Source organism: Pelophylax lessonae, assembly GCF_965119305.1.
Source record: "Pelophylax lessonae genome assembly, chromosome: 4".
Taxonomy (NCBI): domain Eukaryota; kingdom Metazoa; phylum Chordata; class Amphibia; order Anura; family Ranidae; genus Pelophylax; species Pelophylax lessonae.
The window spans coordinates 306,150,328-306,175,556 of NC_138771.1; the positions used below are offsets into that span (position 1 = coordinate 306,150,328).

General features: G+C 45.0%; 2 protein-coding genes across 3 annotated transcripts in view; one reads left to right on the forward strand and one right to left on the reverse strand.

The window, feature by feature from the left end:
- Positions 1-20,979, reverse strand: part of SCYL2 (SCY1 like pseudokinase 2) — a 77,732-nt gene extending 56,753 nt beyond the window's left edge. Inside the window, exon 1 of one of the 2 annotated variants that reach the window (XM_082254088.1) lies at positions 20,785-20,979. The gene's annotated coding sequence lies outside the window, so the exon portion shown is untranslated. The remainder of the gene's footprint in view (positions 1-20,784) is intronic. The other variant, XM_082254089.1, reaches the window with a different exon arrangement.
- A 552-nt stretch (positions 20,980-21,531) lies between these two features.
- DEPDC4 (DEP domain containing 4) overlaps positions 21,532-25,229 on the forward strand; it is a 36,834-nt gene continuing 33,136 nt past the window's right edge. Inside the window, exons 1-2 of the mRNA XM_082256608.1 lie at positions 21,532-21,616; positions 24,818-25,208. Coding sequence (XP_082112734.1) covers positions 21,541-21,616; positions 24,818-25,208 — 467 coding nt within the window. The 5' untranslated portion in view covers positions 21,532-21,540. The remainder of the gene's footprint in view (positions 21,617-24,817; positions 25,209-25,229) is intronic.

Below are 25,229 nucleotides of genomic sequence, written 5' to 3' on the forward strand. Positions count from 1 at the left end.
GGAGCATTTTTTTTTTCGTTTAAGGGTTACAAACACTTTAACAAGCAAGCCACAATGTGAGTAGAAAAGCCATACCTCTGTAAACATACTGCAGAGAAGGACTCTTATGCTAGCCATATATGTATATGTATAGATCTTTTGTTTTAAGAACATTCGTTCTATTTTCCAATCGTTAGTGGGGTCAAATCGACATTCCTTTCCAACCACAGTTATGGAAAAACTCAAAGGAGCAGAATAGAAAACTTTGCTCGATCAAACGAATTTTCGGACAGTGTATGTGGTTTTCGCTCACAAAAACAATGATTTTAAAATTGACTGTTAAAAGCAAGTTCCATTTTTGAACAACATTCCTCCATTCATTGAATGCGCAAAGAATTTTCGTACAAATATTCTCATCTGAAAAATCAATATGTGTATGGTCAGCATTACTCTCTAAATGGAACCATTGGTGTCTCTGCAGAGGTTTGACATCTCCCCTGATGACTTAGAGCCAAAGCTCGCCAATCAGTAGGGAGCATGAGCTCCGTGGATTGCAGAGCAATTGGTCAGATGGGGGCATGTCAGTCCTCTGCAATTAAGACTACTGCTTCCCCACTGAGAGCAAGGATACCACTGCAGCATGCTGGCAGGAAAAAGGCTTCTCTACTCTTCAGAAAGAAAACTAACTGAAATACAGTATATTAAAAATCTTTTGTTTTGATGTGCCTGGAATACAGGCGAATATCAAAAATGTAGAATATCATCAGAAAGGTATTTTTTTTTTTTAGTAATTCAATTAAAAAAAGTAGATTTAATACACACAGAGTGATAGATTTCAAGAATGTATTTGTTTTATTTTAATGATTAAGGCTTACAGCTAGTGAAAAACCAAAACTCAGTATCTCAAAAAATACAAAAAATTTGAATATTGTGAAAAAGTTCAATATTGTAGACTCACGGTGTCAAACTTTAATCAGCTAACTAAAGAGGAACTCCACCAAAAAGGGGAAAATCCACTTTAAGGGCTCGTCCCCCCGTTCCTCTTGCACAATTGGCCCTTTTGAGGAGCAGGTACCAGCTTCCCACTTCTGTCCCGAATGCCGCGGCGCTCTGCAACAGAAGTTCTCCTGTCTCCCTCCCCTGCAGTCTTCTGGGACACTGACAGGTCCCAGAGAACTGCATCCACCACTACGATGCACAGCACAACTCGCGCATGCGCAGTGGGCACCCGGCTGTGAAGCCGCAAGCTGTCACAGCCGGGCACCCGTAGTAAAGATGCCAGAAAGGGGGACCGCCTGTGGTAAGCTCACCGCTGGATCCTGGGACAAGTGAGTGGCTGTTTTTTAAAAAGTCAGCAGCTACACTTTTTATCTGCTGACTTTTTTTTACCACAGATGACTGGCGCTCTGCTTTAACTCAAAAACACCGGTTCAGTAGGTTACACAATTCAATAGACTGCTAACTTGACATTTGTCCAGAACACAGTCATTGACATCCTCCAGGAGGAGGGTAAGTCACAAAAGGTTGTTGCTAAAGAAGCTGGCTGTTCACAGAGTGCTGTATCCAAGCATAATGATGGAAAGTTTAGTGGAAGGAAAATATGTGGTAGAAAAGGGTGCACAAGCAACAGGGAAATTGCAGCGTTGAGCGTATTGTGCAGCAAAGGCTATTTAAAAGTTTGGGAGAGATTCACAAGGAGTGGACTACCGCTGGTGTCAGTGCTTCAAGAGCCACCACACACAGACGTATCCAGGACATGGGCTACAACTGTCGTATTCCTTGTGTCAAGCCACTCCTGAACCAGAGACGTCAGAAGCATCTTACCTGGGCTAGAGAGAAAAAGGAGTTGACTATTGCTCAGTGGTCCAAAATCCTCTTTTCAGGTGAAAGTAACTTTTGCATTTCATTTGGAAATGAAGGTCCCAGAGTCTGGAAGAAGAGTGCAGAGGTATAGAATCCAAATTGCATGAGGTCCAGTGTGAAGTTTCCACAGTCAGTGATGATTTGGGGAGCCATGTCATCTCCTGGTGTTGGATCACTGTGTTTTATCAAATCCAAAGTCAGCACAGCCCTCTACCAGGAAATTCTAGAGCATTTCATGCTTCCCTCTGCTGACCAGCTTTATGGAGATGCGGATTTCATTTTCCAGCAGGACACCTGCCTACTCTGCCAAAAGTACCAATACCTGGTTTAATGATCATGGTATCACTGTGCTTGATTGGCCAGCAAACTCGTCTGACCTTAACCCCATAGAGAATCTGTGGGGTATTGTCAAGAGGAAGATGAGAGACACCAGACCCAACAATGCAGATGAGCTGAAAGCCGCTATCAAAGCAACCTGGGCATCCATAACACCTCAGCAGTGCCATAGGCTGATCGCCTCCATGCCAGGCCGCACTGATGCAGAAATTCTTGCAAAAAGGAGCACCGACAAGTATTGAGTGCATACTATACTGTACATGGACATACTTTTCAGTAAGCCAACATTTCTGTATTAAATGTTTTATTTTTTTTTATTGGGCTTATGTAATATTCTCATTTTCTGATACTGAATTTCGGGTTTTCAATCAAAAAGAAAGAAATGCTTGAATTATATTCACTGTGTGTAATGAATCTATATAATATAGGAGTTTCACTTTTTAAATTGAATTACTGAAATAAATTACATTTTTGATAATATTCTAACTTTTTGAGATGCACTTGTATATTTTTCCAAATTGAAATCAAGATTAAATTGAGTTTAAGTTCAGGTGTTTCTAGTAAAGAATACTGTTAATGCTTTTGAAAAGCATTGAATGTTGATCTCCAGGCAGATACAAAATATTGTATCTGTATCCTTTTTTTCCAGGTCTTCTTGTCCAACATCAATAATTGATCTAACAACAGTCCTTTTGCCAGGCACAAATTTCCACAGAGACACTCCAAATTCTTGTGGAAAGATTTGGCAGTAGAGTGGAGGTTACTATAGGCCAGGGGGGGGGGGGGGGGGGTGTTTGGTGCAGCTCAATATTAAAGCGGTATTAAAGCCAAAATAAAAAAAAATATTATATGGGCTCTTTCACACGGTCCGCCTCCGTAGGCGGATCCGTGTTGCTCAGCGGGGATCGATCCGCGATCCCCGCTGAGCCGGCGGATGACAGCTCCGTCTCCGCTTGCAGAGCGGAGAGGGAGGTGTCTCAGCCCCCGCTGCCCTCTATGGGGGATCGGATGAGAGCGGACCGCTTGTCCGCTCTCATCAGATTCGCTCCGCTCCGATTACTGAACGGATGGAAAAATAGGGTTTCCATCCGTCCAGATTTCAGCACAGGATCGGATGCGGATGGCAGCGGGTGTCAGCGGAGGTGTCTCCGCTGACACCCGCTGCCCCATAGAGCTGCATGGAGGATCCGATCAGATCCGCCTAAAAAACTGACAGGCGGATCTGATCGGATCGCCGTGTGAAAGAGCCCTATAGCAGCTTGCCAATTATTAGATGTGGTGGCTGCATTCATTTTCTTTTTTTTTTTAACCCTTTCCCCTCTGGCCAGAAACACACCTGTATTATGCAGACATCACAAAAGATGAAGGAGCACACGGGGTAGATTTGCACAGCTGCATTGTCAGTCTGGGAGGGAGTATTAGATGTACTAGCAGATTTACATACAAAAACAAATTGAAGCAAAACTCCAGATAATACCCTTTAAAAACACATTAGATCTCAATGTGGAAAAATATCATGCTGGATATCTATACTAATAGGGACTGGGTGATGTGTTAAGAACGAAAGGCCCCTTTCACACATACGGTCCGTTAAGTTCATTAGTTCAGTCCCATCAAAATGTATCAGTTTTTCGTCCGTTTTTTTTTTTACATCCACTACCAATGCAAAAATGGATGAAAAATGGACCGTTTGTCCGTTTACATCTGTTTTTTCGTACGATCCTTTTTTTTGACGGATGAAAAATAGGGCATTCATCCGTTCGAAAAAACGGACATTGACAGAAGTGGATGAAAATGGATGTTAACTGATGATCATCTGTTTTTATATAGAGATGCATTGATGTCCGTTTTTCATCCGTCAACGGATGGATGAAAAACGGACAAAACGGACCTATGTGTGAAAGGGGCCAAAAGGAGGCCACATCGTTTGATGGAAATGAATTCTCAACCTATAGAGGGCTGAATTCAAAGACACCCTGAAAATCAAAAACACCCCGAAAGTCAAAGTGAAAAAATGATGCAGCAGGCTAGTCTATTTTGCTGAAATTTCATTGCAGCAATTCCAAATAGTACTCCGTAGTATGTATGGCCCCACCCCCCACATGCTTGTATGCATGCATGACAACGTCGGGGAAAGCTCCTAATAAAATGACAGATGGTGTCCTGAGGTATTTCCTCCCAGATCTGGACCAGGGCATAACTGAGCTCCTGAACAGACTGAGGTGCAACCTGGCAGCATCAGATGGACAGAATGATAATGTCACAGAGGTTTTCTTTTGGATTTAGGTCAGGCGAGCATGGGGGTCATTCAATGGTATAAATTCCTTCAACCTCCACAAACTGTCTGCATAGTCTTGCCACATGAGGCCGGGCATTGTCATGCACCAGGAGGAACCCAGGCAGTCAGGGATCCATTGTCCAGCCTGTAGAGGTTGGTGTGTCCCTCCATGGATATGCCTCCCAAACCCATCACTGACCCACCACCAAACCAGTCATGCTGAATGATGTTACAGGGGACATAAAGTTCTCCATGGCTTCTCCAGACCCTTTCATGTCTGTCACATGTGCTCAGGGTGAACCTGCTCTCTTCTGAAAAACACAGGGCACCAGTGGTGGATCTCCAATCCTGGTGTTCAATGGCAAATGCCAATCAAGCTCCACAGTGCCGGGCAGTGAGCACAGGGCTCACTAGAGGATGTCGGGCCCACAGGCCACTCTCATGAAGTCTGTTTCACATTGTTTGTTCAGAAACATTCACACCAGTGGCCTGCTGGAGGTCATTTTGTAGGGCTCTGGCAGTGCTTTTCCTGTTCCTCCTTGCACAAAGGAGCAGATACCAGTCCTACTGATGGGTTAAGGACCTTCTACAGTCCCGTCCAGCTCTCCTAGAGTAACTGCCTGACTCCTGGAATCTCCTCCAAGCTCTTCTGGTAATGGCACGTATTGATGCTGCCTCTATAGGGTCCAGGTATCGCCTCATGCTACCAGTAGTGACACTGACCCTAGCCAAATGCAAAACTAGTGAAAAACGGTCAGAAAAGAGGAGTAGGGAAAAAAATGTCTGTGGCCTTTACCTGTAAAACTATTCCTGTTTTGGAGGTCGTCTCATTGTTGCCCATCTAGTGCACCTGTTGTTAATTTAATTAACACCAAAGCAGCTGAAACTGATTATCAACCCCCTCTGCTACTTAACTGACCAGACCAATATTCTAGGAGTTTAATTGACTTGATGCTATACTCTGTTTAAAAAGTGTTCCTTTAATTTATTTTTGAGCAGTGTACTTTATAAGCAGTTACAGCAAACAGTTTTTTATTTTGGAATAAAGGTTTTACATCTGATCATTGTAAGCACCCCTAAATAGTTTGTTTTATCTCTGTTACTGATACATGCTGCTGGAGAGCTTGTTCTTTTGAAAAATAACAGACTAAGGCTGGGTTCACACATATATGGTCGCGGTTTCAGTGCGTTTCTGTTCACCGGTTCAGATGAGTCTGGTGTAAATTTTTACCTGAAATTGCACCTGAACCGGACCCAAAAATGCACAGGACCCTTTTTGAAACTGCCCCACACATGTGTGTACCGGCTGCATTGAAAGCCGTTTACATTCACATGTTATGTGAATTAGATGTGGTTAAAAGGCTTCCTATTCCCATACATGTGAACCCAGCCTTACTGGCCAGATCATCAGATGAAAATAGAAGAAAGAAAGCCTACAAAAAACCAATAAAGCCATCACATCTAAGAATTGGTAAAGCTGCAATATAATAAATGTTTGCTTTTGGTTTAATACAATGTCAATGCCCATTGTGATAGAGTTGGTTTAATATCACATCAATGCCTATTATGATAGAGTTGGATGTCGAACAAGCTCATTTTTAGTCAGAGTGTGGGTGTTTAGCATATGATTAGTCAAAATTATCAAAGATGATTATTATTGGGTTGCCGTGGGTTATGACAGTTTGGGCATCTACCTTTTTTCTTTGTTATAATCTTATAATTTGAGCCAATCCGAGTCTTTTTTCCAGAACAAGCATAGACATCAGAGTGCTAACGTCACATGTTGTACACCTGTAACAGGTTAGTGACTCAAAGTACCAAATCCCCAGTTATTCCAGTATTCAGCATTTCCAGCAAAAGCATCTTCCCCATTTGTCTTAGGTTTACTAAATGGTATTTGCTGCTGGGGAGAGAAGCTGTTACTTTGCCCTTCATTGATTTATATGCATTCATCCCGAGAAAGGGGCTACCAAAAGTGTCCGCCAATCTACTGGTCTATTGCGGATGGATCTGTCCGTTTTTCAGTATAGGGATTTCAATGTCAAAAACAAGTGAAAAATCTGAAGTTCCCCTAGCAATAAATAAAAAAAACACTATCTCCCCCACACTAAAGAACCTACCTAACACCTAAGTAAATAGGCTTCAAATACCTAAAGTGGAAGTAAAGGTAAAACCTAACTAACTCTAAACCTACTCTCAGCCACATTGTAAGCCTAATCTATCTAGCCCTGTAAAGGAAAGAAATCTCTATACTTACCTATTCTGAAGCCACTTTGGTTTGGTCTCCACCGGCCCCCTGTGCACAGGAGAGAACCGACAACAGCTGGGAAAGGCCTGGAAAGTGACGTCACCCATAGACTTAAGCCCCGTACACACGTTCAGATAATCGGACGACTTATCGTTCACATTTTGATGCATGATACTAACATCGAATTCAACAATACAAACCGTATGATTTTTGTTATACGACTCGGGAAAAGCTTCCTGGTTGCTTAGCTACGTATCAGATGGTGCAAAACAAAAACAATGGCAGCCGGGCTTTTTCCGTGCTATTTTAGTGTTTCTGATCATGCGCGGTCTTTGTCGATCGATTTTTAGCGGACGCATAGTGTACTGATGAAACAATTGTCGTTAGCGGGGCTATCGTACGACAGAGGTTTTCCTGTTTGTCCCTTCGGATTTTGTTGGACCAACTGTCGTGATCGGCTGTCGAAAGCTGTGTACTAACGATCAGATTATCGTGGGATCAGGTCGAAAGCGAGTTTTATCGTACGATTATCGAAACGTGTGTACGAGGCATTACTAAGGAGCTTCCAAAGTCGGCTGCCTCTCCTATACACTCCTACACACTGAAGCCACCACTGACAGCTCAGCCTGGGACCTGACCAGCTGTAGAACAGGTAAGTATAGCAATATATAGCTTCCCAACGCAGACCAATGCATGGGTTCTAAGAGTTTAGTGTGTTAGATATTAAAGTGGAAGTAAAGGCTTAAAGTGGATGTAAATCCTCACATATACCCAGTGGAGTGAACAGCCTCAGAGGATACACAGAGATGAAACAAATCCTCATACATAAGTTTTACTTGCATATCTGCTGTCTTCAACATTCTACACTATTTAGAAAGTGCACATTGTGTTTAGGGCTGCAACTAACGATTATGTTAATAATCGATTAGTTGCCGATTATTTTTTCGATTAATCGATTAATCGGATAAAATCATAAAAAAAAATCAATATGCCTTTTTTTTCATTTATTTAAAATGATAATGAACAAACAGAGTGTTAGTGCCGGTTCACACTTGTGCGGTTTGCGAGATCGCATGTAATTCGGAGCGCACTGCTCCTAAATTACATGCGATCTCATGTGCGGATGCGAGTTCAGCCATACACTTTGTATGGCTGAATTCGCAGCGCAACCACAGCATACTCGCACATGAGGCTTTTTTGAGCCGCCTCAGAATCGGATCGCACAGTGGTTCACACTTGTGCGATCTGATTCTGTGCGAACTTGCAGATCGCACTGCAATATGCAATCACAACTGGGGGTGTCGTTAACTTTTAATTGACACCCCCTGCGTATCGCATATGGCAGTGCGATCTGCAAGTTCGCACAGAATCGGATCGCCCAAATGTGAACCACTTACCACTCGAAACCATCCGATTCTGAGGCGGCTCAAAAAAAGCCTCATGTATGGCTGAACTCGCATCCGCACATGAGATCGCATGTAATTTAGGAGCAGTGCGCTCCGAATTACATGCAATCTCGCAAACCGCACAAGTGTGAACCGGCACTAATACCAAAACTTTTTTTTCTTAATTAAGCTGCTATATACTGTAAATAATATAATAAATGCTTATCTAGATAAAAGAGTTAATATTCCTTATAAGGTGCAATATTATAATAGAAAAATAAGTGAATAAAAACGTCCATGTCAGCCATAGATATGAAATAGGGAGCAAAGAAAGACCCCCTATATGTGTTATATGGACGTTTTTAATCACTTATTTTTCTATTATAATATTGCACTTTATAAGGAATATTAACTCTTTTATCTGGATAAGCTTTTATTCTGTTTTTTGGCGGGCTGCATTGCATGGAATGGACACAGTAACACTAAGCTCGGCACTCACTTTTGCTGCTTCTCCCTCAGCTCGATATGACTCACTCCCTCACTGACTCAGCAAGAAGGCAGAGAGGAAAGGAGGGGGGAGGGGGGAGGAGGGAGGGGGGAGGTCATGGAAGTGCCAAGCTGTGAGAGAGACAGTGAGTGCACACTGCAGCTTCACAGAGGAGACGGAGCTTGCTGACAGTCGGGGAATGTCAAGAATGCAGCACAACTAATCGACGGAGCAACTAATCGATAATGACAATCGTTGACAACGATTGTAATTATCGATTATTATCGATTTAGTCGATTAGTTGTTTCAGCCCTAATTGTGTTACAAATTTTGTTTCCTTATTCAGTGGGAGGGGAGTCTGGGCATACACTATGTGTGTGATGATTGGAGGTAAGGCACACATCCGCTCCACATAGGAAGAGGATCAAAGAAACTTGCAAAGCTGTGCTGTGAATAGACAAGCTGTCTGCTTATCTATCGCTATGCACCCACCCTGACACAAACTTCCAGCTGCGTTTATCTCCTGTATTGGAGAACTTGTCAGAAGTTATCATGCTGATAACAGAGGAACAGAGCAGCAGAAAGACAGCACTCAGAGCTTTGGAGAGAGATAAGTAAACACTACAGATATATGTGCATAGCTCAGATTTCATGAATGGGGCTTACATCCACTTTAACCTACTCTCATCCAAATTCTAAGCCTAATCTATCTAGCCATGTAAAGAAAATAAATGCTATACTTACCAGTTCTACAGCTGCTACAGGTCCAGTCCCAGGCTGAGCGGTCAGCGGAGACTTCAGTGTGTAGGAGTGTATAGGAGAGGCAGCCGACAATGAAAGCTCCATAGTAAGTCTATGTGTGACGTCACTTCCCAGCCATTGTTGGTTCTCTCCTATACACAGAGGGCGTCGCTGGAGACCAGACTGGGGCAGCTTCAGAATAGGCAAGTTAGGGTCCTTTCACACGGAGCTGACAGTATTTTGATCCGCTCCGGCACTTTTTTTTTTTACGGACACGGATGACACTTGTGTCATCCGGTCCGTATGTCCGCATATCATCCCATCCGTTTTTGGATGATATACGGACATAATGTATGTCTATGGGATTGCGGATGTCAGCGGATGACATCGCTGACATCCGATTTTGCGTACTTTCCGTTTTTTAAACGGAAGAAAAATAGGGTTCTGTTCCATTCCAAAAAACAGAACAGAACTGAAAGGACGCAAATCGGATGTCAGCGGATAGTCATCCGCTGACATCCGCAATCCCATTGACATGCATTATGTCCGTATATCATCCGCAAACGGATGGGATGATATACGGACATACGGAACGCCTGTGTGAAAGGACACAGGGCTTTTTTACAGGGCTAGATAGATTAGACTTAGAATTTGGATGAGAGTAGTTTAAAGCGGAGTTCCTGCCTCAGAAAAGTTTTTTAAATAAAAATACTGCTTAAATAGTGATCCATCGCCCTTTAAATAACCGCTAATCCCATAGTTAGTAGTTTTATAGGGTATAATTTATGTCAAATTCTTACTTTTAAAATCGTTGTATAAGAGCGGCCATCTTTGCTGTAGTGATGTGAAGCCGCAGTGTAATGATGCCTTGCCTTCTTCCTGCTTGCAGCTTATTCTGGCTACCCAGAATGCGCCGCAAAATCTCGCGCATGAGCAGTACTATGCGATCGGCAACCCCATGCGATCCCAGGATGCATTGCGGAACAGGAAGTGACGGCGCAGGCCGCGCGGCAGAGGGAGGAAGTGGAAGGAAGGTAAATATATTTTCTGCAAAAACAAGGTAAGTAAAGCAAAAAAGGTAAGTAAAGCAAAAAAAAAATTTGGGACTATCGAACTGTTTTTTAGGATATTTACAGCAAGCGGATGGGCCAAAGTTGTTTTTAAGGCCGGAACTCCGCTTTAAGCCTTTACTTTCACTTTACAATCCAACACACAGAACCCAAGCATTGGTCTGCATTGGGCAGCCTCACCCAAAGCAGGTCAAAGACAAGGCAATTTGCCTTGTGTCCTATGACTTCTGTTCACACCACTGTGCAGTAGTGGTATGTGCTGGAAAAAAGTAGGACATGCACTACTTTTTTTTTTCACAGTGCAACATGCTGCAACGCACTGTGGTGCATAAAAAATGAACACAAAGTCTTTTTGTGACATTTCGATGAAAAAAAAAAAGTAAAGCAGTGCCAATGGCTCCCGTTGCCCCAGCAAAGCCTGCAAGACTTGGAGGGGAGGGGAGAGCTGCAGATGGGCACAGAACTGGACTGAATGAGGGCTTGGCTAAGTAAAAAAAAGGGGAGGGGGCAATACTGATGCCTAAACATTTTTTACCTCAATGCTAGGAATGCATTAAGGCAAAACATGTTTACGCTTTATAACCACTTTAACTGTAATCTAGAAAACAATATAGCTAGGTATCTTAAAGTCCTATAGGAGATACCTGATAAGTGACATTCCTGCTCATTGCCTTCTTGTATTGATTGTGTGCTCATGTACTGATCTTACCTGAGAAAGAAAGCACTATGTGGCATGTAGAAACTAAGTGAGAAAATCAGCCTTTCACAACGGTAAATAGTATGTCTTGTGATCAATTATATAGCTTATCTACAAAAAAAACTATACAAACATAACCTCTGAAACAAGAAACTATTACAGGGTGTCTCCTTATCAAATAAAGTGAACTCAAAGGAATTTTGTATGTCATCTAGAGACCATGAAATATACCATCATATTTAGACTATATGCAGCCCCAGGGACACTTAAAACATGGCATCCTTTTCCAATCCCTGCACCTTGGTAGATTGTGCTATTGGAGGCACGTGGTCCCCTTCGTATGTAGGGCTTCTTCTGAACTGTACACGCTACCAAAAAAGAAGAAATTACAATATCATTGTTTCCCAAGTAGTAAGGAGTCTTGTGTCCCTTTAAATATTCTCTTTCTCAGTTAACCCCTTACAGCAGGGGTCTCCAATCCCTGGGCCGTGGCCTGTTGATGACCGGGCCGCACGGCAGAAGGTGACCAGCGACTGTGGTCTGGACAGGACTATCACAGACCAGGGTTTCCCCTCATCTCCTGCCGCGCATCCACCCCACTTAGCGTGCGTGTCCTCTGCCACCCGCCCACCGATCTCATCCTATCAGCAGAGCAGGGGCGGGAGTAGCTGAAGATCTGCACAGAGAGCGGGAGTCTTTTCTAATCACCCCCTTGTTAACAAGATAATATGGCCAGCTCCCGCCCTTGGTCCAGATCTGCAGCTCCTTCTGCCCCCTGCTCTGCTGATAGGATGACATTGGCGGCCAGGTGGGAAAGGACACACAGGCTGATGATAACTGCCTCTGTCCTGCGAAAGGTAGGACTGTGAAGGGGAGGCAGAAATATACAGAGATCACTGTGATGTTAGACAGGAAATGGGGGGGGGGTCATGACTGCAAGGGGCACTGTGATTGGGGTGTGATTGCTAGGGGCGCTGTATTATAAAGGCAACTGCATTGTAATGTAAAGGGGGACTGAGGCCACAGTGGCACAGTTGTGGACTGACTCCGTGAATATCAACAACCCAGCCAACCCAACGCACCCCCGGGTCCGTGGAAAAATTGGCTGCCACTAAACCAGTCCCTGGTGCCGAAAAGGTTGGGGACTGCTGCCTTGCAGTGTATGTAAAATCGTTTCCACATTGTTTTTCAATTATTTCTGGTCTACTCTTAAAAATCTGAACAGGAAACCACCCAAAAGGGAAAGCTCTGCTTGTTTGCACCCTCCGCTGCCACATTTGGCACTTTTTTTTTTTTTTTGGGGGGGGAATAAGGTACCTAGTTTGACGGAGCCAAAAGTTTGACCCTCTCCCTCCTCCTTCCCACACAGTGTTCTGGGACACATCACAGGTCCCAGAAGATTACGGGACCATTCAGAAGGAGCAGCACGACTTGCGCATAAGCAGTAGGAAACAGGCTGTGAAGCCACAAGGCTTCACTTCCTGTTCCCCTTACCAGCGATGCCGGTGTTCCGTGAAAAAAACTAACCTGTGAGAATTGCCTACCCTCGTCACTTCCGGTGCACCTACGTCAGCAGAGGGTATGAAATGTTCACGGTAGTGTGTTATACACCGCATCACCACATTAAAATATCTCCGCTGCAATATGAGTCATCTCCGCTCCAACCCCTGTCACTTCCCTCATCTTGGCTACTAAATGTAAAAGCGGATCACGGAGCCGACATCTCCGTCATTTACATTTCATACACCCGCCGCCGCTTTTACATTTAGTAGCCAAGATCAGGGAAGTGACAGGGATAGGAGCGGAGATGATTCATATTGCAGCACAGCTGTTTTAATGTAACCGCCGCTGTGTATCGTTACACACACTGTTGTGAACAATCCATACCCTCCGTGCATGCGCACTTGTCAATTCCTCAGCTGTTCAATGACGTATCCAGGGGGCTTTGAGCATGCGCACTGCTACGCTGCTCAGCTGTTCCTGACAGGAAGTGACGAGGGTAGGCATTTCTCACGGGGTAGGTTATTCTCACGGAACACCGATGACTGCACCCACAGCCGATTGAAGAATCAGTTTGCGTGAGGACATTGCTGGATCCCTGGGCAGGTAAGTGTCCTAATATTAAAAGTCAAAAGCTACAGTATTTGTAGCTGCTGGCTTAATTTTTGGGGTTAGCCAGAAGCTTCTCTTTAACCACTTAAGCCCCGGAGGATTTGGCTGCTAAAGGACCAGGGGTTTTTTTGCGATTTTTTACTGCGTGACTTTAATAGACAATTGCGCGGTCGTGCGACGCTGTACCTAAACGAATTTGACGTCCTTTTTTTCCCACAAACAGAGCTTTCTTTTGGTGGTATTTGATCACCTGTGCGGTTTTTTGATCACGCGCTATAAACAAAAAAAGAGCGTAAATTTTGCAAAAATAACAATATTTTTCACATTTTTTTATATGAAATTCCCCCAAAAAAAAGTAAAAATCAAAATTTTTTAACATTTTTCGGCCAATTTGTTTTATGCTACCTATGTTTGGTAAAAAAAAAAAAAAAAAAAAAAAAATCGCAAAAAGCGTATTTTGATTGGTTTGCGCAAAAGTTATCGCGTTTACTAACAAAGGGAAAGATTTTTGTCATTTTTGGTGTTTTTTTTTTTAACGCGTAATGGCGGCGATCTGAGATTTTTTTTTCGGTGCTGCGACATTGCGGCGGACAGATCGGACCCTTGACTGACATTTTTGACACTTTTGGGGGTACCAGTGACATTACTGCAGTAATCAGTGCTATACATATGCACTGTTACTGCAAAAATGACACTGGCAGGGAAGGGGTTAACTTTATTGGACAGGGAGGGGTTAAGTGTGTCCTAGGGGCGTGATTCTAACTGTGTAGGGACATTCCTATTGGTGTAAAAGCAAAGATCAACCGTTCTACATAGTAGAACGGACAGATCTTCACTTTTGCACAGGGAGAACTGACAGGCAGCTTGTTTACACAAGCCGCTCTGTCTTTCTCCCTTCACAGGAGCGATCGCAGTGTGACTGGCGGACATCGAGTCCGCCGGTCACACGCACTGACTTGTCTGTGAACGAGCCGCGGCGGGCGCGCGCCTCGGCGGGCGCGCGCCTGCCCGCGATAGGCTCGCAAGTCAGTGACAGGCGAGTGACGTACCGATACGTCACTCTGCCTGGCCGGGGCTGACCGCCGCAGTATATAGTCGTGCGGCGGTCGGCAACCGGTTAAAGTTGAGCTCCATTCAAAAGGGGAGGCTCCGCTTATCTGACTCCTCCCCCTCTGGTGCCATATTTGGGGGGGGGGGGACAGGTACCCCTTCTCCTCCCCCCACCACCAGGCCATTCACAAAGTGCTTTGCGCCTGCGCAGTAGGGAACTTACTGTGAAGCCGCAAGGCTTTACAGGCAATGGTGGTGGCAGCACCCGAGAACCAATGGAAACATTGGCTGGGGTGCCAACACCACTGGATTCCAGGACAGGTGTCATATTTTAAAAGTCAGCAGCTACAGTATTTTTTCCTGTGGGGGCTGGGCCTCCTCTTTTAGCTGGATATACACACGTTTTTTTTTACCATTCAACCAGTGAGTAAACGCAAAAAAAAAAAAATTAAAAACTGACAGATTCCTGCATCAACACACCAATGTGGGACACAGTGATCTCTCAACTGCAGCCATTGGCTGCAAGCGCTGCTAGAATGCTGGTTTTCCAGCATGACGGTTTGACAGAAGCTGATCGTTAGACAGGTTTATGTTGAACAGCCAGCGGTACACATGTACCAAAAGTTGGCCGGTTTCTGCAGAATTGCACAATATTCGGTACGTGTGTACCCAGCTTTGTGAAAATCCACAAACATATACTTCCTTGAATTCTGTGACACGTAATCACTATGCCCTGTGGGAAGGCCCTGCTTGTGTCACACATATCATAGAGCCTGCCTTCTGAACTACAGAGGTGCTGAAAGCACGAGTTTCAGGAGGGGGGAGTCAATATGGGAATCACTAATTACAGGCAGCGAGGTACCATGGGATAGTTAGTCCTTAAAAATAGAAGGTAAAATGAAGAGGAGAAGCTGCAAAGCATGCAGGGAATCCAGGAAGTTGTGGAAAGAGAAGGCCTGCAGACAAGCAGGACTCCCAATATGAAATGAGATTTTTCAAGTAAGCTTACACTGGATTGCCAAACATAAGTATTGCTGATATTATAAAATTAAAGTATATTCTAGGACCATAGAGTTCCTTTAATGCAACCTCACAGGGGCCCTCCAAGTGGGCTTCAATGCTCAGAAGGCAATGTGGCTTCTGTATCATGTCAGCTCTCACAGTGGCCACATGATCAGGAGACGGACCTGCTGGCTCCTGATCAGAAGCTGTGGGCGAGAACTGTCAGCAAGTGTGCTCCAAACACACAGCCTCAGGCCGCCGTGGACAGATACATACTGTGCGGCTGAGTGTTAAAGCCCACCTTTTTTGCCACTGCACATATATTTTTTGCAGTCAGCATGAAGTTACAGAGAACACACAACTGCATAGACATGTATGAAAGTTCAGTTAGCTGGGTCAGTTTCAGAAGTGGGAGGGTAGCTCATTGCGTCACTTACAGACAGGAAAGTTCCCAATCTGTGAACAATGTTTCAAGGGTGACACTGCATTACAAAAGGTAGGCAGTGATTGGCAGGGGACGTAGCATCTAATCCGATTATGGAGGATCCAGGCACATGGTGTGTTGTGCTGTACCTCTGAAAAGCAATCCGTGGGACGTAAACTGACCACGTAAGTACATATCTGCTTCTCTTCTTTGCATGGTCAGTACACAACAAGGAAAAAAGGAGACTGGCAGGATCAACAAAGTATTTCTCATGAATGAAACTGGAATAGACTATGATGAAGATATATAAACATTGTATATACAGTAAATATATATACAGTATCCCGCAGAAGTGAGTACACAACTCACATTTTTGTAAATATTTTATTATATCTTTTCATGTGACATCACTGAGGAAATGACACCTTTCTACAATGTAAAGTAGTGAGTGTACAGCTTGTATAACAGTGTAAATTTGCTGTCACCTCAAAATAACTCAACACACAGCCATTAATGTCTAAACCGCTGGCAACAAAAGTGAGTACACCCCTAAGTGAAAATGTCCAAATTGGGCCCAACGTGTCAATATTTTTTGTGGCCACCATTATTCTCCAGCACTGTCTTAACCCTCATAGGCATGGAGTTCACCAGAGCTTCACAGGTTGCCCCCTAAATTTACAAAAATGTGGGGGGGGGGGGGGGTACTCACTTTTGTGAGATACTGTGTATATATATATATACATATACACACACACAGATAACACTGGGATGGCTGGTTGGCAAGCCCAGATCGTGGGTTGCAGACACGCCATTCCAGAGCATCAGTTTCTTGAATGAAGCCGGTGGTAGAGGAAGAAATCGGCTGCGGAGCAGAGCCGCATGAGCCAATGTGTCCTGTATAGTGCCACCTCCTGTCACAGGCGGAGTGATACCAAATGCCAGGGACAGCAACAGCCAGCGATGCCTAAGTGGAAGACTGTTATTAAAGGTAAGTTTATTACTAAAATCAGTCTATATATGAGCATATTGGTTCTGCAGTGGTTACTGGGCTGCTTTCAAACTGATCTGCAGGTTACCTGCCCTGAGCCATAGACTTCTGTTATTACCTGCATGTTTGGTGAGCTTTCAGAGCACTACATCTCCAGGATATAGAAGTCTATAGCAAAGTGCAGCTAGCCTGCATGAAAGCCTCAAGTGCACTGCGCTGAATCTGTCCCCTTCCGTCTAGGCAGATCAGATCTGAAGGGCCCATAGAGTATAGTGTGCTGTGTCCATGTCTGCTCTGCATATGGGGAGTGGACACGGACCTGTCATCCGCCCACTCCGCTCGTTGTGGCCCATGACCACCATGACAAGCAGCCCTCACTCTTCAAAAGGTCGGGCACTTCACATTAGACAAACAATTTTGTAGCATTAATTCCTTGCAGCTACAAATTGCTAATGGAAGCAATTTCTAGCTAGCGATCTTAACACTACAGTCACCAGTTCAGATTCCTGCTTTATTATTACTTTAGTGTTTGTGGCTACAAATCTCTCTTCTTCAGCAATTTGCAGCTAAGCCTTAAAAGGTGAATGCAGAGCCACTGTCATGCTATACAAAATGAGCAAACGATTGCTGTAAGATTAGGGAGTTGGTGATTCCACAGAAAATTATTATGCTTTCGTTAGCGGGAAGTCACTTAAAAATAAAGAGGATTGCTGCTAATAAATTGCCTGACAAGGCCCTAAATCTATCAAAAGTTGATTTCAATTAAACTTATGTCACGGCACTTTTCTGACGCACCAAAGAAACAAAAAAGACCAATTATGACCCATTTATTAAAGAACAACTCCGGGCAAAATTACCTTCACTGGTTTCAAGAAGGCAAACATTCTACTTCAATGGGAGGACCTCGCTGTCATGCAGGCATACTTTTATGTCCTGCAAACCATTTAGATTATATGGCAGAGAAAGTCTAACCCCCACTGTGCTTTCTGACCGCTTCAGCTGCAGATCTCAGACTCCAACTCTATGGCCGTATCTCCACCTGTTAGATTCTCCACTGGCAAGGATTGTAGATTCTTGCTGGCAGCTGCCCATGTGTTTGAAGCTTTGTGCTGGTCATACATGTTAAACCTTTTTCATTCAGCAAATAAAAAAAGAATAGATTCCTTCATCCACACAAATGAAGTGGCTGGAGCAATCCCCCTGCCGCCTGGACATTGCACCTGTCAATGTCAGAATACACTGACCACTGGATGCACGTGATTGACTTCAGATACTGATCGATGGAAAATTTTCCATCATGTCCCTTCGAAAGGGGTCATTTAAACACTTCTGATGAACAGGGGAGCCTACACAATTATCCAAATTTGGCCAGTCCCCGCTGGAGCACCCACATTATGAACAGTGTATGGCAAGCTGAACATTCTTCATGAGGTGTAATCACCACTGCTATCCCCATCCCTCATGGCAGGCCGAAGGGACCACAGTATCCAGCATTGGACACTATCTTACATCTGGAATTGTCAGCAGCACACAGAGCACATGAAGACACAAAGATTTTACTTGCTACCTGCAAGACAGGTAGGCATTCAGCTTCCTCAATTGTAGTGGGGTAACTGGCTGGATTGTTTTTTTTTTGCGATGTGCCGTTGTGCTAAACACTGAAAATTTAAAGTGAAACGTTAACTAAAAATTCACAATACGCCACCAGGTAGGCTTTTATTGCACAAAAGACATACTATGGTGCCCTGTGGCATATGCATATCAATAGGGGGCTGGCTGTCTCTTCCTAGTTTATCCAGCTGGCTCTTTGATGATGAGCTATGGCATTATTCATGCCATCATTGGGCTGGCTGTCTCTTCCTGATTCTTGGTAGCAGGCTCCTGATGATGTGCCATGGCATATGTATGTCATCAAGGGCATGACTGTCTATCTGGTTATTGTAGTTAGCCTCTGATGATACACCATGGTGTATGCACGTCAGGGAGATGGCTGTCTCAATCTGGTTCTTACAGTTGGGCTCCTGATGATATGCCATGGAGTATACATGTCATCAGGGAGGTGGCTGTCTCTGTCTGGTTCTTGTAGCTGGTCCCTGATGACGCCCTGTGATGTATGCATGTCACTGGTGTCCGGCTGCAAGAACCAAGAAGAGACAGTCAGTCCCCTCATACTATGCATTCAGAATAGTGTGTCATCGGGAACCAGCTGCAAGAAACAGACAGAAACAGATACCTCCCTGAGGACATGCATACTCCATGGCATATCATCAGGGGCCAACTGTAATAACCAGATATAGACAGCCATCCCCCTGATGATGTGCTTATGCCATGGTGTATCATCAGGGGCCAACTACAAGAACCAGATAAGACAGCCAGGCCCTTGATGACATGCATAGAACATAGAGCATCATCAGATCCCAACTGCAGGAACCGTTATAAGGCAGCCAGCGCTTCAATGATATGCATGTAACATGGTGCAGGATTAGTGGGCCAGGGGCAAGCTAAAAGAACAAGGGAGAATCAGCCAGCCCCCTGATGACATGCATACACCATGGCACATCATCAGGGGCCAACTGTGAGAACCGGGAAGAGACAGCCAGCCCCCTGATGGCATGCATACACCATGGTACACCATCAGGGGCCAACTGCAAAAACCAGGAAGCGACAGCCAGACCCCTGATGGCATGCATTATCCATGGTGCATCATCAGGGGTCAGTTACAAGAACTAGGAAGAAACAGCCGGCCTCCTGATGACATGCATACACCATAGCACATAATCAGGGGTCAGCTAAAAGAACCAGGGAGAGTCAGCCGGCCTCCTGATGACATGCATACACCATAGCACATAATCAGGGGTCAGCTAAAAGAACCAGGGAGAGTCAGCCGGCCTCCTGATGACATGCATACACCATAGCACATCATCAGGGGCCAGCTACAAGAACCAGGAAGAGTCAGCCAGCCCCCTGACGGCATGCATACACCATAGCACATCATCAGGGGCCAGCTACAAGAACCAGGAAGAGTCAGCCAGCCCCCTGACAGCATGCATACACCATAGCACATCATCAGGGGCCAGCTACAAGAACCAGGAAGAGTCAGCCAGCCCCCTGACAGCATGCATACACCATAGCACATCATCAGGGGCCAGCTACAAGAATTAGGAAGAGTCAGCCAGCCCCCTGACAGCATGCATACACCATAGCACATCATCAGGGGCCAGCTACAAGAACCAGGAAGAGTCAGCCAGCCCCCTGACGGCATGCATACACCATAGCACATCATCAGGGGTCAGTTACAAGAACCAGGAAGTGTCAGCCAGCCACCTGACGCCATGAATACACCATAGCACATCATCAGGGGCCAACTACAAGAACAAGGAAGAGTCAGCCAGCCACCTGACAGCATGCATACACCATGGTGCATCATCAGGGGTCAGTTACAAGGACCAGGAAGAGTCAGCCAGCCCCCTGACAGCATGCATACACCATAGCACATCATCAGGGGCCAGCTACAAAAACCAGGAAGAAACAGCCAGCCCCCTGACAGCATGCATACACCATGGTGCATCGTCAGGGGTCAGTTACAAGAACCAGGAAGGAACAGCCAGTCCCCTGATGAGATAAAAGAGGAAGATTGCGGTGTGGGGCTTGTAGGCAGTGGTGAAACAACAGGCACTACACAGCAATAGCAGATTTGCAGGGCATGTGCTTATAATAAAGGAGAATCCAGCAAAAAAAATGTAAGAGGGGTTTGGCAATAAAAATATGAAGGGGAGTGGAAGCTCCTCTTTTATAAATAATGACTTTGTTATAGCATATATAATATGCTATTGATTGGATTTACAGCTACTTTAAAGCAGAACTGAGACATAATAAAGCCTGCATGTCCATAAATCTTACTTTAAGGAGCCCCCATGCCATGCATAGGAGATGAGCTCTATTTAGTATGACACCAGTGCTCAGGAGCATTTCCAGGAACAGGAAGCCTAGGTTAGAAATATAGGTCCCCCACAGTGTGTACCTCTATAAGCTGAGACTGGGCAGCAGGTGCCATGAGCCCACCCTGTGTGTGTACTGACTCCCCAGCATGCCCAGACATAGGGCCTATCCCCTGCAGTCCCTACCTGTCCCCAGTAGTCACTGTAGAAGAGGCCTCGGCCTGTGATCAGGACATACAGGGGTCCGCTTCACCTGTCAGGCCACAGCACTTCTTCCCTCTTTCAGGCGGCTCCACATCTCCCAGCAGCTGAGCACACCTTCTGACCACTAGAAGCACACCTTGAATGAGAACCTATTGTGAAAAGTGTCCCCAACACGCACCATCAACAGGGCGCCATGTTTCCGAAGACCAGCGTTCAATAGAGGCCGACTGGGCGACAGCAACATGGCTCCTGAAGTGGAGACACCTAGATACAGACAGCCCGCTATCTAGTCATCGTCTGTCATTGAAGCGGACAAACAATTACATCACGTCCGTTCTGACGTCTACAATTGAAAAAAAAAAAAACCCTGGCCGTAGACTGAGATAATCTGGTATGATATTTCGTGATAGAACTGCACTTCCCAGAATGCCTTAAACGTCTGTGGCGACTTCTCCACGACACCTATAGAGCCATAGGTGGTTAGAAAACACGATCACAAATAGCAAGGTGTACAGTGACTGACAATTTAATGCAAGTTGCTGTGAGGTGTTGTTAAAAAAAATACTTTGGGCAGTCAGTCATTTCATTATTGACACTTGCCAGGTTGCAAAATGGCCGCCGGGTGCAGCCGACGTTCACACGCCATATTCGGTTTCGCAGGATTCCTCCTGAATCGTCGGATTGGATAATGCTTTATCACATGACTGCCCTAAGGCGCAGGTGATACGAGCAGGTGGGATGGCGGCAGATTTGACTCCTAATCCCAGGTTCCGAAGGATCCGCAGTATGGGAGAGCTCCGAGCCCGCCGGAGAGGTACTGGCATGAAGTGTTCTTCCTATACGTGCTATGGCACATTCCTAGCGCTTCTCCTATTGTGCTGCATCTGCAATGCTCACCATAGAGAGGTCAATGTACATACAGCCAAAGGAAAGACTGACCTCCAATGCAAGGCATTTCTCTATCCATAGAGCCGTGCTTATTGGCCCCATCACACTGGGCATTAAAAAAGGCAATTATTTTCCTGCCTTAAATAACCCTTCTCCCCCCATGTCTACCTAGGTGTCCATACACACACAGGCGTTTACAGGTGTATTCGTAGAGGAGCGTTGGAGGCAGGAAAAAAGCCCATAACTTGTATGCTCAGGAGAGGGGCGTTTGAACAAAAACAAAAAAATGTTCTGACGCTCCTAAATGTTCATTTAAATGGCCAAAATAAATAATCTGGCCAGTGAAATGAATAAGCACTAGATGCGTCTGCAAAACGCGGCATTAGAGGCATTTATTTATTTTAAGGTGCTTTGATTTTGCAGTAAAAAAAGACATTCAGCAGACTATGGCAAATGCCCAGTGTGCATAAAGCCGGCCAATACATGGGTCGGATTCCAAACAAATTTTCTTTTGGGAAATCAGAGATTTTGCGATCCGATGGTGCCTTTATTGATTTCAAAATTTGTCCAACCAAGCCTTCAATTTCACCTCCTGTTTCTCTCTCTGCCACGGGAGATCGTGAGTGGCCGGCGGCCATTGGAGCCGCCGGTCACACGCACTGGCTCCCCAGCTAACGGGCAGGGGCGGGAGCGCGCCACGCTCGCCCCTAGAGTCTCCTGAGCGAGCGACACAGGGCTACGTCTATTTGCCCAGCAGCGGCAGAGTGCCGCAGTAAATGTACAGTGGGCGGGGCGGGGCGGAAGTGGTTAAAGTATATCATAGGGGTCTTTCACACACTGTGTCCGTCAAATGGACTCCGCTTTTCTCAGCGGGTGATCAATCCGCCGATCACCCGCTGAGCAGAAGGATGACAGTTGTGTCTCCGCGCTGTGTGCAGAGACACAGCTGTCAGTTCCCCATGCATCTCTATGGGGGAAATCGGATGGGAACAGACCGTTGGTCCATTCTCATCCGATCTGCTGTACAGACGGATCGGGTCGGATGTCAGTGGACATGTCTCCGCTGACATCCGATGTTCCATAGGAATGCATGGAGGGACCGTTCAGATCCGCCAAAAAAACGAACAGGCGGATCTGAATGGTCTGCCTGTGTGAACGGGGCCTTAAGGCAATTTTTTTTATTTTTTTTTTTTTTTTTTTTTTTTAGTTTAGTAGAGGGGAGAGGGATTAGAACTCCTGTCAGTTTTTATTTCTGTCTGAGCTCCTGTTAGGGAGATTTACCCTTGGTTTCTCCTGTATACCATTATCATTGAAAGTAAAAGAAAAACTCAAATTTTGGGTTGTCCCCAGAAAAGTGATAGAGGGAAAATCTTCCAGTGGGGACACTAGTTCTGGTGACCTGCGGGTCCCCAAAGAATTCCCTTAATTTGCTGGGATTTCCTTTTACTTCTGGTTTGGCTTTGGGACAGGAAGTGAAGGGAAATCTCTGCGATGGGACAGATGGCGATAAAGTCTGACTGGGGTTATAACCCTTGCTTGCTCTATCCAAAATAAAATAAATAGTTTTGCCTATAGTTCCACTTTAAGGACACATGCACATTCATATTGCCCAGTGCATCGAGTGATTGCATATGAAGTTTGAGTAAAGCGTTGCACAGTAAGCAAAGGTAAAAAAGCTGCAGTGATAATTGCAAAGATACAATAACATTAGGAAAAAGAGAATTTAAAGGCTAATATATCACCTTTTTTAGAAAATGGTCAATGCAGTGAAGGGGCCCCAGTTGATGTTTAAAAAAGAAAAGTTAATTTTATTGTTGTGTGTAGGCCCTTTGAGCTCCCCTGGAAGCCTGGCCAAAAAACACCCATTTAGCAATCCCCATGTTCTGCTTTGCCAAGTTGTGAAAACTTCACTGTAATGCTGGGAGTGAGTGCCCAATGGTTTTCAATGGGAGTGAGGTAGCCCAGTCACATTTTATGAACTCAGATGGAAATCAGGAAGTCACACCCTGATGAAGACCGCTTACATCCAACTTTATTAAACCTGGACACAGCACACTACAGCCCCACCTTGGACCACTTTAGAACGTTTTCATAAGCTTGATCGTTCAGATCTCCATCATCAAGACTGTACTGAGTGAAAAGTTAGAGGGATGTTATTGGTGAGGCTGCAGTGTGTTGTGTCTTTGTTTAATAAAGTTGGACATCATTGGACTTTTTTCGTTTTTGAGCATTAGGGCTCTTTCACACAGGCGGACCGTTCAGATCCGCCTGTCCTTTTTTTGGCGGATCTGAACGGTCCCCCCATGGATTCCTATGGGGCATCGGATGTCAGCGGAGACATGTCCGCTGACACCCGACCCGATCCGTCAAATCTGGACGGATGGAAACTTTATTTTCCATCCGTCCAGCGGATCAGATGAGAACGGACCGACGGTCCGTTCCCATCCGATTTCCCTCATAGAGATGCATGGGGAACTGACAGCTGTGTCTCCGCACACAGCACGGAGACACAGCTGTCATCCGCCTGCTCAGCGGGGGATCGGCGGATCGATCCCCCGCTGAGAAAAACTGACTCCGTCCGACGGACGGAGTGTGTGAAAGGGGCCTTAAAGATACCCAAACTATCTGTCTCCTACCCTGGCAATGGGCAGTGGAAGTACTCCACAGCAAGCATAGTGACACAACCAGATACCACTGTCTGTTCTCACCTTGAACCAGTGGTGTCTATTTGTCTCCTTCACTCATAACACTGACTGTGCCAGGGTAGGAGGCAGATGGTCTGGAAGTCCTCTAATGGCCGAAGACTGATTACTTACCACTCCTTTTGATGTAATTTTTCCTATAAGATGATTATACTATGTATGTTTCTTGTGCTTCTTTGATGAAGCCCCCACTCTTCTCCCCAGAGTTGGTTTCATGTTCCTCCATAGTGTTAGCGATAGTAAATGTATTTATATACTTGACTACCTCTCATGTGTTATGTACCTTCAAGTTTCCTGATTGATTTTAGGTATCAATTTTTATCTTTTACCCGAGTGCCATTTTATTTCTTTTTATTTTCATTCATTCACTGTTTGTCTGGAGTTGAGCTTTAATTGGTTATTTTGGCATTCTGCTGTCTGTGCAGGCTACAAAGGACCCTTCCAGGCAACCCATTTGTGGAACAGTATCATCCATGCCTTGAAAACCCAGGTGGAAGTAAAGAGCCGACGTCAGCATCTCAGAACATACCCAAACTGTTTTGTTGGCTCTGATGCTGTAGATGTTGTTCTGTGTCATCTTATGCAAAATATGTATTTAAGCAGCTATGATATATCCCGGACTAAAGGCATACAGCTGTGCCAAGCACTCATGGATCACAAAATATTTGAGCCAGTCGGTTCAAAGCTTTTTAAGACTGAAGCTGAACTTGTCTTTGAGGACAGCAATAATCATTTATATCGATTTGTGGAGTCCAAAAGAGGTACAGTCTACTCTGCAGAAGACAAGAGCTTTGGAAAGGAGAGGAGACAGTCCAGGTGAGGCAATATTATAACACT